Here is a 12,730-nt window from a genome sequence, read left to right as displayed (position 1 = left end):
GCCACATTCAATAGTCAAATGTTGCAGATAGAAATGCCATGAAAATGGGCAAGGTAACTCCTTATTGTATGTTTCAGAGTTAAACTTATTTTTTTATAGCATATTTTGATCTGAATGTTCCAAAACGTTTTGCCTTGCTGAATGAGCCCCTTGCTGTGGTTTTGTCATATACTCCAGCTCAAAATCAGAAAGGAGAAGAGTAGAAAATGAAAAAATAGACGTATCATTTAATAGGTTTGACTCGTTTTGAAGCACACATTTCTCCTCTCATCACCAATGAAATGACCGAACGACAGCTAAACAATGGAGTGAAACAAGGACTGTCTTGTATGTGTCTGTGGTTCTGCTATGGAATAGATTTGGCTTATGAGATCAGCTTCGCTGCTCTCCCCTGACAGTCAGATTGTAGTATCTCTATCCAACACCCGATGGGGCTGCAGCTGCTTCTCTCTCTCTCTGGCAAGGAGATTCCTCTCCTCACTCTTGTTTAGTAGGCTATATGAAGTCCTACTCTCTATGGTTTTCTCCATCACCCTCCTCTCAATAGGACGTTCTTCTCTTCCCAGCAAGACAGGAAGCAATGCACTGAGCTCACATCAGAGGTCCAGACAGGAGCCAGGGCACAATCACACAACTGTGTGTGTTCCTTAATTTACAGCATTTACAGCAAAATAGTGAAATCGTTCCTAATTAACCGATAGTGAACTAGTCAATAACTGTGTATTCGCTGCAGGTCACCGAGTGGCGTTCTAAGACACTTCTAGCCCTGAGATCCAGTGTCACTACAGCCCTGGTTTGATCCCGGGCTGTATCACAACCGGTCGTGATTGGGAGTCCCATAGGGCGGTGCACAATTGGCCCAGGGTTGTCCGGTTTAGGGGAGGGTTTGGCCAGAGTAGGCCGTCATTGTAAATAAGAATTTGTTCTTAACTGACTTGCCTAGGTAAATAAAGTTTAAATAAAACATGTTAAAATCTTCTGGCAAGGGAGGAGGAGATTCACAAAGGGGTGTGTCTCAATCCAAGCCTGTCAATGGACAGAGCAGCCCATCAAAAAACATGGGTCTCTTGCTTGTTTTGTCACACAAACAGGTGTCATAGACCAAGGCTGCTATTATTTTCACTATTTTCACAACTATATTTGTTTTACAGCATCCACTGATTTATGTATTTTGGACGGTTATCTTGATAAACCAATAATAATGAAATGTGCACCCGTTATTCGCTCAATAGTGGAATATACAAATCGATATTCTTCCTAAAGCTGACTGCTAACCGAATATAGGAGCCTTTTTATATAACCTGTGACTTTCTTAAATTAGCAAATAAATAACAAAGCCTTTTCGCCTCGGGTTGGTGCTGTAACCCGCCATCCACGCCCATACTGTACAACGTTGTATTAGGCAGGATACCATTAGGCACTGTGGTGAGTGCGGTTCGAAGAAAGTGGAGAACTGAGAAAGAAAGAGGGAGCGATTGGGATGCTACAATAACAGACAGTAATACAACGAGAGGACACGACACAGCGTGTTTGTTGGGCTACACGGAGAGAGAAGAGAGGAGAAAATAGCCGAACGGAGAGAGAAGAGAGCGAGTGGCGGTCTGGGTTTGGCAACCGGCTTGTTCTTAGTTCCCTCGAGCCAGCTGCAGCAGGCAGCACCGTGCAAAATGCGCTATTTACGGTTCTTCATTCCTGCGTTCGGTTCGACAATGGACTCGTTCTGCAACTGAGCCTGCCAACCTTGCAGCACACCGCGGACGGTAACCTACCCATTTGAGGGAACGCTTACTGCAACATGCAGTAAAAAGAACACACTGAGATGTTTTTTCACAAGATACAGTGAAGGGGGATCCCCACCGCCGTTATTCTCTTTCTACATACCGGTTTTGGATTAGAAATCCGGGATTATAAGAAGTTCGGTCGGGATGGGGAAGGAACAAGAACTACTAGAAGCGGCCCGGACCGGGAATGTGGTCCTGGTGGAGAAATTACTGAGTGGGAAAAGGGGAATCCTGGGGACAGCCTCGGGCTCCATACCTCTGCCAAACCTACTGAGGTAAACGAAGTCGTCAACATACATGTTCATGTCATATGATGATTGCCTTGTTGATACTACTATTGACATACTTATATTGATGGTCTACGTTGAAAAACACGGGCTGTTGCGCCAAAGTTGGAGCATAGCACTTTTACGCAAACTGACATGTCATGAGACCAATTACTTTGTGAATTCAGGAAAGCCAGAGGCAGCCTCTGCTAAAGCCTGGTTGTAGTCTTTGTGTCGGAGAAGGGGATTTGCGTATAAACTCGGCGCACAAACTGTGCATAATATTGGCTACATCAACCTTGACAGCTGTCAAATTGTTGTGCACTTTTACACTGACCCTGGCTATACATTATAATGATGCATGGTTTTGTGTGAAGGTGGTGTTGCCAGCAATGACCTGTAGCCTAATACGCATATCAATTGCTACTGCAAATGTTGATGTTACATTGTAGATATATTTGTCAATTTCACCCTGGGCTCAGCGCAATTAGTATGGTTTGGGACGTTCTATTGGGTCCCTCCATTTATGATCATAACATAGTCCAAGTGTTTGTGATATGTTGCTGAATGGCTGGCGGTGTGTTATGCTGTAAACTCATAAAAGGATAGTCTCTCAGGCCAAAACGGAACCTTGTAGCCTCGTATAAAGACAACTTTAGACTGAATAGTCCCTTTCCTCCAGGCCTCTCCTTCCATCTCTATCAGTAAAGAAGAGAGGACTAGGTGATCAGTTAGGTCAAAGGACCGGGCGTACGGGAGGAGCATCACCTCAGGCTGTGCAGCAGTGCTTTGCTTTTACAGCCGTGTTGGGGTGCACTGATGGGAGAGAGTGAGGAACAAGACAGTTGAAGATGGGAAGGGCGTACGCCTATGAAGGAAGAGAGAATTGGAAGCAAGAGGGAGGGGGAGCATGGGAACTGTGTTTGTGCGCGTGCTTAAACTGCACGTGAAGCGATGGAGCTAAAGGGTAGGCTTGTACATCACCATGGCAACAGCCTCCAGGAACAATAAAAACACCAATATTTACATCTTACAGTTAAATTTGGAAAAGGAATCAAACAACAATATGTACATATCAACTGCCATGTAGTACAGTATTTTGAAGTTTCATTTTGTACCAGTCCCACAAGACTGCTGGCATCACATAGTTCACATATACTAGCTGTACATGGTCATAGTTCACATATACTAGCTGTACACGGTCATAGTTCACGTATACTAGGTGTACACCGGCATAGTTCACACATACTAGCTGTACACGGTCATAGTTCACGTATACTAGGTGTACACCGGCATAGTTCACGTATACTAGGTGTACACCGGCATAGTTCACACATACTAGCTGTACACGGGCATAGTTCACGTATACTAGGTGTACACCGGCATAGTTCACACATACTAGCTGTACACGGTCATAGTTCACGTATACTAGGTGTACACCGGCATAGTTCACGTATACTAGGTGTACACCGGCATAGTTCACACATACTAGCTGTACACGGTCATAGTTCACGTATACTAGGTGTACACCGGCATAGTTCACACATACTAGCTGTACACGGTCATAGTTCACGTATACTAGGTGTACACGGGCATAGTTCACATATACTAGCTGTACACGGGCATAGTTAATATATACTAGCTGTACACGGGCATAGTTCACATATACTAGCTGTACACGGGCATAGTTCATATATACTAGCTGTACACGGGCATAGTTCATATATACTAGCTGTACACGGGCATAGTTCATATATACTAGCTGTACACGGGCATAGTTCATATATACTAGCTGTACACGGGCATAGTTCATATATACTAGCTGTACACGGGCATAGTTCATATATACTAGCTGTACACGGGCATAGTTCATATATACTAGCTGTACACGGGCATAGTTCATATATACTAGCTGGACACGGTCATAGTTCACGTATACTAGGTGTACATGGTCGTAGTTCACGTATACTAGGTGTACACGGTCGTAGTTCACGTGTACTAGGTGTACTCGGTCGTGGTTCATGTGTACACGGTCGTAGTTCACGTTAGAGGTCGACTGATCATGATTTTTCAACGCCGATATCGATTATTGGAGGACCAAAAAAGCCGATACCAATTAATCGGCCAATTTTTTATTATTTTATTTATTTGTAATACTGACAATTACAACAATACTGAATGAACACTTATTTTAACTTAATATAATACATATATAAAAATCAATTTAGCCTCAAATAAATTATGAAACCTGTTCAATTTGGTTTAAATAATGCAAAAACAAAGTGTTGGAGAAGAAAGTAAAAGTGCAATATGTTCCATGTAAGAAAGCTAAAGTTTCAGTTCCTTGCTCAGAACATGAGAACATATTAAAGCTGGTGGTTCCTTTTAACATGAATCTTCAATATTCCCAGGTAAGAAGTTTTAGGTTGTAGTTAATATAGGAATTATAGGACTATTTCTCTCTATACCATTTGTATTTCATATACCTTTGACTATTGGATGTTCTAATAGGCACTTTAGTATTGCCAGTGTAACAGTATAGCTTCCATCCCTCTCCTCGCCCCTACCTGGGCTCGGACCAGGAACACATCGACAACAGCCTGAAGCAGCGTTACCCATCGCTCCACAAAAGCTGGGGCCCTTGCAGAGCAAGGGGAACAACTACTCCAAGTCTCAGAGCGAGTGATGTTTGAAACGCTATTAGCGCTCACCCCGCTAACTAGCTAGCCATTTCACATCGGTTACACAAGCCTAATCTCGGGATTTCATAGGCTTGAAGTCATAAACCGTGCAATGCTTGAAGCACAGCAAAGAGCTGCCGGCAAAATGCACTAAATTGCTGTTTGAATGAATGCTTATGAGCCTGCTGCTGCCTACCATCGCTCAGTCAGACTACTCTATCAAATCATAGACTTAATTATAACATAATAACACACAGAAATACGAGCCTTTGGTCATTAATATGGTCGAATCCAGAAACTATCATTTCGAAAACAAAACGTTTATTATTATCGCATATACCCTGACTCTGCGTGCAATGAACGCAAGAGAAGTGACACAATTTCACCTGGTTAATATTGCCTGCTAACCTGGATTTCTTTTAGCTAAATATGCAGGTTTAAAAATATATACTTCTGTGTATTGATTTTAAGAAAGGCATTGATGTTTATGGTTAGGTACACGTTGGAGCAACGACAGTCCTTTTTCAGCAAATGCCACCGCATCGATTATATGCAACGCAGGACACGCTAGATAAACTAGTAATTTCATCAACCATGTGTAGTTAACTAGTGATTATGATTGATTGATTTTTATAAGATAAGTTTAATGCTAGCTAGCAACTTACCTTGGCTTCTTACTGCATTCACGTAACAGGCAGGCTTCTCGTGGAGTGCAATGAGAGGCAGGTGGTTAGAGCGTTGGACTAGTTAACTGTAAGGTTGCAAGATTGAATCCCCGAGCTGACAAGGTAAAAATCTGTCGTTCTGCCCCTGAACAAGGCAGTTAACCCACCGTTCCTAGGCCGTCATTGAAAATAAGAATGTGTTCTTAACTAACTTGCCTATTTAAATAAAGGTATAAAAATAAAAACAATCGGCCAAATCGGTGTCCAAAAATACAGAGTTCTGATTGTTATAAAAACTTGAAATCGGCCCTAATTAATCGACCATTCCGATTAATCGGTCGACCTCTAGTTCACGTGTACAGTTGATTATGTTAACTTCTGCATGTATCAGCGCCTGGTTTTATGTAGAGGCACATTAATGATGAAGATGGATTTGTGACTGTAGGTCTATGTAAACAGGCAGTTATTACAGTGATGACTAGCGTTACCACATGACAATAATGCTCGTCCATTACAATATGTGGGAAATTATGAGGATAATTGTGTGATGAAAGAAGGAACATTTTTAAATGCCAACACATGCCAGATATGATGAACACTCTAGCTACACAGGAGAGTCAAGTACTGGTTGTTGTCGGTGCTTGCTATCGTTACTCCTTGTTCTAGTGGCTACTGTCACTGAAGGGGTTCTACAATTGCACAAACACAGAGAGAACCCCCTTTGATCAGTGTGTGGCTGAGAGTACAATATGTCATCCTGCTTCACAAACAAACAGTGCTGAAGTGATGTGAGAAGAGGTGGTGATTCTCAGAGGGGACACACACACACACACACACACACACAGCAGTGATCCGCTAAAGGCTTCAACATAAGCAGCAGAACACACAAAAAATAAACGCAGGGGAGGCTTGTCTCTGTTGCTCTGTGCCAATTTGAACAGAGAGATTGGAGAGACAGATACTGTGTGTGTGTGCGTGTATTTTCTGTGTTCTGTTGCTTGTGTTGGAATCTTAAGCAGATCACTAAAACAGAATGGTGTGTGTGTGTGTATATATATATATACGCACACACACACTACCGTTCAAAGGTTTGGGGTCACTTAGAAATGTCCTTGTTTTTGAAAGAAAAGCATAACATTTTTTGTCCATTTTTAAAATATCAAATTGATCAGAAATACAGTGTAGACATTGTTAATGTTGTAAATGACTATTGTAGCTGGAAACGTTTTAATGGAATATCTATGTAGGCCCATTATCAGTAACCATCACTCCTGTGTTCCAATGGCACGTTGTGTTAGCTAATCCAAGGTTGTCATTTTAAAAGGCTAACTGATAATTAGAAAACCCTTTTGAAATTATGTTAGCACAGCTGAAAACTGTTGTTCTAATTAAAGAAGCAATAAAACTGGCCTTCTTTAGACTAGTTGAGTATCTGCAGTATCAGCATTTGTGGGTTCGATTGCAGGCTCAAAATGGCCAGAAACAAAGACCTTTCTTCTGAAACTCATCAGTCTATTCTTGTTCTGAGAAATGAAGGCTATTCCATGTGAGAAATTGCCAAGAAACTGAAGATCTTGTTACAACGCTGTGTACTACTCCCTTCACAGAACAGCGCAAACTGTCTCTAACTAGAATAGAGTGGGAGGCCCCGGTGCAAGAGGACAAGTACGTTAGTGTCTAGTTTGAGAAACCGACGCCTCACAAGTCCTCAAATGGCAGCTTCATTGAATAGTACCCGCAAAACACCAGTCTCAACGTCAACAGTGAAGAGGCGACTCTGGGATTCTGGCCTTCTAGGCAGAGTTCCTCTGTCCAGTGTCTGTGTTCTTTTGCCCATCTTAATCTTTCCTTTTTATTGGCCAGTCTGAGAGATGGCTTTTTCTTTGCAACTCTGCCTAGAAGCCTAGCATCCCGGAGTCCCCACAACACTGTAATTTCACACATAGAGAGCTAGTGATTAGTCCTCGCTCATTTTCCCAGTATGTATCGGTCTATGAAGACCAGAGAGAAAATAACATAAAATACTGTTTATTTTCTGTAATAGTTTCTAACCACAACACTCAGAATTGGTCTTATTATAACACGTAGAATCAGTAATAAATGTCACTTTTTCCCACCACAGCAGCACTCATGGTGTAGTGGACCACTAGACTGAACCGCTAGCCTTGGCAGGCCAACACAGATATGTGTGTGTGTGTTTCCTCAACCGCCTAGTCTGGGACGACCACCTCTGACGCGTGTGTGTGACTAAACCAACCATATGGGAAGACCACCTCGTGTGTGTGTGTAGGAGGGGTGTAACAGACCATCCATAAAGATAGAGGTTGGGGAGATGTAAAGGAGTAGTCTGGAGGAGGGGTAGACGTGGGTCAGGGGTTAACTGTGGAGAATGTAAAGTGGGATCACACACACACACTCTCTCAATTCAGTTTCAATTCAATTTAAGGGCTTTATTGGCATGGGAAACGTATGTTTACATTGCCAAAGCAAGTGAAGTAGAAAATAAACAAAAGTGAAATTAAACAATAAAAAATTAACAAGAAACATTACACTTACAAAAGTTACAAAAGAATAAAGACATTTGTTATATTCATTATGTCTATATACAGTGTTGTAACGATGTGCAAATAAAGTACGAAAGGGAAAATAAATCAACAAATATGGGTTGTATTTACAATTGTTTGTTCTTCACCTTTTTTTTGTGCCAACAGGTCACAAATCTTGCTGCTGTGACACACTGTGGTATTTCACCCAATAGATATGGAAGTTTATCAAAATTGGATTTGTTTTTGAATTTTTTGTTGATCTGTTTAATCTGAGGGAAATCTGTCTCTAAAATGGTCATACATTTGGCAGGAGGTTGGGAAGTGCAGCTCGGTTTCCACCTCATTTTGTGGGCAGTCAGCACATTGCCTGTCTTCTCTTGAGAGCCAAGTCTGCCTACGGCGGCCTTTCTCAATAGCAAGGCTATGCTCACTGTATATAGTCAAAGTTTTCCTTAATTTTGGGTCAGTCACAGTGGTCAGGTATTCTGCCACTGTGTACTCTCTGTTTAAGGCCAAAAAGCATTTGTTTGCTCTGTTTTTTTTGTCAATTCTTTCCAATGTGTCGAGTAAAAAAAATGTGTTTTCTAATTGTGTTGCTGTCCTGGATCTATCTCTATCTCTATCTCTATCTCTATCACTCACTCACTCACTCACTCACTCACTCACTCACTCACTCACTCACTCACTCACTCACTCACTCACTCACTCACTCAACATAACTCTTGAGATTTGATTAAGTTTCCTTTAGTTCTGTGAACATTAGAGAGATGGTGTGTGTATTTACCCTGTGTAACAGTACAAATCGTTAGGACATTCCAGAGCTCACTGTGTGTGGCTAAGAAAACGCATTGTAAAACATTCATTACAGATAACAAGCATTCCACAGTCCACTCATTTAAATATATTACAGCTGCACCATCGAGAGCATCATGATGGGTTGCATCACTGCCGGGTATGGCAAAAGCTCTGCCTCCGACTGCAAGGCGGCACAGTACATCACGGGGTTAAGCTGCCTGCCATCCAGGACCTTTATACCAGGCGGTGTCAGAGGAAGGCCCTAAAAATTGTCAAAGACTCCAGCCACCCAAGTCATAGACTGTTCTCTCTGCTATCGCACGGCAAGTGGAACAATTCATCAAATGGCTACCCAGACTATTTGCGTAGTCACCTTTCATAACTCTACCTACACCTACCCCGTATGTACATATTACCTCGACTCTGTACCCTGTCTATAGACAGTACACCATGTCTATAGCCTCCACATTGACTCTGTACCAGTACACCCTGTCTATAGACAGTACACCCTGTCTATAGCCTCCACATTGACTCTGTACCGGTACACCCTGTCTATAGCTATAGACACCCTGTCTATAGCCTCCACATTGACTCTGTACCGGTACACCCTGTCTATAGACAGTACACCCTGTCTATAGCCTCCACATTGACTCTGTACCAGTACACCCTGTCTATAGCTATAGACACCCTGTCTATAGCCTCCACATTGACTCTGTACCAGTACACCCTGTCTATAGCCTCCACATTGACTCTGTACACCCTGTCTATAGCCTCCACATTGACTCTGTACCGGTACACCCTGTCTATAGCCTCCACATTGACTCTGTACACCCTGTCTATAGCCTCCACATTGACTCTGTACACCCTGTCTATAGCCTCCACATTGACTCTGTACACCCTGTCTATAGCCTCCACATTGACTCTGTACACCCTGTCTATAGCCTCCACATTGACTCTGTACCGGTACACCCTGTCTATAGCCTCCACATTGACTCTGTACACCCTGTCTATAGCCTCCACATTGACTCTGTACCGGTACACCCTGTCTATAGCCTCCACATTGACTCTGTACACCCTGTCTATAGCCTCCACATTGACTCTGTACCGGTACACCCTGTCTATAGCCTCCACATTGACTCTGTACCAGTACACCCTGTCTATAGCCTCCACATTGACTCTGTACACCCTGTCTATAGCCTCCACATTGACTCTGTACCAGTACACCCTGTCTATAGCCTCCACATTGACTCTGTAACAGTACACCCTGTCTATAGACAGTACACCCTGTCTATAGCCTCCACATTGACTCTGTACCAGTACACCCTGTCTATAGCCTCCACATTGACTCTGTACCAGTACACCCTGTCTATAGCCTCCACATTGACTCTGTAACAGTACACCCTGTCTATAGACAGTACACCCTGTCTATAGCCTCCACATTGACTCTGTACCGGTACACCCTGTCTATAGCCTCCACATTGACTCTGTAACAGTACACCCTGTCTATAGACAGTACACCCTGTCTATAGCCTCCACATTGACTCTGTAACAGTACACCCTGTCTATAGCCTCCACATTGACTCTGTAACAGTACACCCAGTCTATAGCCTCCACATTGACTCTGTACCGGTACACCCTGTCTATAGCCTCCACATTGACTCTGTAACAGTACACCCTGTCTATAGCCTCCACATTGACTCTGTACCAGTACACCCTGTCTATAGCCTCCACATTGACTCTGTACCAGTACACCCTGTCTATAGCCTCCACATTGACTCTGTACACCCTGTCTATAGCCTCCACATTGACTCTGTACCGGTACACCCTGTCTATAGCCTCCACATTGACTCTGTACCAGTACACCCTGTCTATAGCCTCCACATTGACTCTGTAACAGTACACCCTGTCTATAGACAGTACACCCTGTCTATAGCCTCCACATTGACTCTGTACCAGTACACCCTGTCTATAGCCTCCACATTGACTCTGTACCGGTACACCCTGTCTATAGCCTCCACATTGACTCTGTACCGGTACACCCTGTCTATAGCCTCCACATTGACTCTGTACCAGTACACCCTGTCTATAGCCTCCACATTGACTCTGTACACCCTGTCTATAGCCTCCACATTGACTCTGTACCGGTACACCCTGTCTATAGCCTCCACATTGTCTCTGTACACCCTGTCTTTAGCCTCCACATTGATTCTGTACCGGTACACCCTGTCTATAGCCTCCACATTGACTCTGTACACCCTGTCTATAGCCTCCACATTGACTCTGTACCGGTACACCCTGTCTATAGCCTCCACATTGACTCTGTACCAGTACACCCTGTCTATAGCCTCCACATTGACTCTGTAACAGTACACCCTGTCTATAGACAGTACACCCTGTCTATAGCCTCCACATTGACTCTGTACCAGTACACCCTGTCTATAGCCTCCACATTGACTCTGTACCAGTACACCCTGTCTATAGCCTCCACATTGACTCTGTAACAGTACACCCTGTCTATAGACAGTACACCCTGTCTATAGCCTCCACATTGACTCTGTACCGGTACACCCTGTCTATAGCCTCCACATTGACTCTGTAACAGTACACCCTGTCTATAGACAGTACACCCTGTCTATAGCCTCCACATTGACTCTGTAACAGTACACCCTGTCTATAGCCTCCACATTGACTCTGTAACAGTACACCCTGTCTATAGCCTCCACATTGACTCTGTACCGGTACACCCTGTCTATAGCCTCCACATTGACTCTGTAACAGTACACCCTGTCTATAGCCTCCACATTGACTCTGTACCAGTACACCCTGTCTATAGCCTCCACATTGACTCTGTACCAGTACACCCTGTCTATAGCCTCCACATTGACTCTGTAACAGTACACCCTGTCTATAGCCTCCACATTGACTCTGTACCAGTACACCCTGTCTATAGCCTCCACATTGACTCTGTACCAGTACACCCTGTCTATAGCCTCCACATTGACTCTGTAACAGTACACCCTGTCTATAGCCCCGCTATTGTTATTTATTGTGGTTCTTTAAATATTTGTTACTCTACTCTTATCTCTTTTTTTAATTTTTTTCTCCCCAATTTCGTGGTTTCCAATTGTTTTAGTAGCTACTATCTTGTCTCATCGCTACAACTCACGTACGAGCTCGGGAGAGACAAAGGTTGAAAGTCATGCGTCCTCCGATACACACCCCAACCAAGCCGCACTGCTTCTTAACAGAGCGCCAACCCGGAAGCCAGCCGCACCAATGTGTCGGAGGAAACACCGTGCACCTGGCAACCTTGGTTTGCACGCACTGCGCCCGGCCCGCCACAGGAGTCGCTGGTGCGCGATGAGACAAGGATTTCCCTACCGGCCAAACCCTCCCTAACCCGGACGACGATAGGCCAATTGTGCGTTGCCCCACGTTCCTCCCGGTCGCGACAGAGCCTGGGCGCGAACCCAGAGTCTTAACCACTGCGCCACCCGGGAGGCCCTCTTATCTCTTTTTTTATCTCGTATTTTCTTAAAGCTGCATTGTTGGTTAAGGGCTTGTAAGTAAGCGTTTCACGGAGGTCTACACCTGTTGTCTTCGGCACATGTGACAAATAAAATGAGATTTGATTGTGAGCGTGTTTGTGTATTTGTGTGATCAGTGGTTCAACGACTAAAGGAAGGAAGCATTATCACTGTGGCATGTCTACAGCATATGTATAGCCCTGTTTTTAATCTCTCTTGTGTTGGCGTCAGTCTGCTTCTGGCTCTGTCTGGAGTGGGGGAGGGATAATCAGTAGTTGATTAAGGTGTGTGTGTGTGTGTGTGTGTGTGTGTGTGTGTGTGTGTGAAACACAAAAGTCTAGGTATTGTTTTCTCGCTCAGCCCATCTCTGTTTGGATCTGTGTTTTTCACATCTGTCTGTCTTTTCTCTCTTGCTCTGTCTTTTGGTCTTGCTGTCAGTCTCTCTCCATCACTCATTTGTTCCCTCCCT

General features: G+C 43.8%; 1 protein-coding gene across 11 annotated transcripts in view; it reads left to right on the top strand.

Annotated features, from left to right (window-relative positions):
* Nucleotides 1–516: 516 nt before the first annotated feature.
* Nucleotides 517–12,730, top strand: part of LOC110501015 (ankyrin repeat and sterile alpha motif domain-containing protein 1B) — a 316,301-nt gene continuing 304,087 nt past the window's right edge. For all 11 annotated transcript variants that reach the window (XR_016490136.1, XR_016490137.1, XR_016490134.1 and 8 more), the window contains exon 1: nt 517–2,056. Coding sequence is in view for 7 of the 11 variants with exons in the window: in XM_090213690.1 (XP_090069816.1) it covers nt 1,926–2,056 (131 nt within the window). In the remaining 4 variants the exon portion in view is untranslated. The remainder of the gene's footprint in view (nt 2,057–12,730) is intronic.

Source organism: Oncorhynchus mykiss, chromosome 21, assembly GCF_057628025.1.
Source record: "Oncorhynchus mykiss isolate SJ-2025 chromosome 21, ASM5762802v1, whole genome shotgun sequence".
Taxonomy (NCBI): Eukaryota; Metazoa; Chordata; class Actinopteri; order Salmoniformes; family Salmonidae; genus Oncorhynchus; species Oncorhynchus mykiss.
The sequence above is the reverse complement of the archived record's forward strand: the minus strand, read 5'-3'. Positions and strand labels throughout refer to the sequence as shown.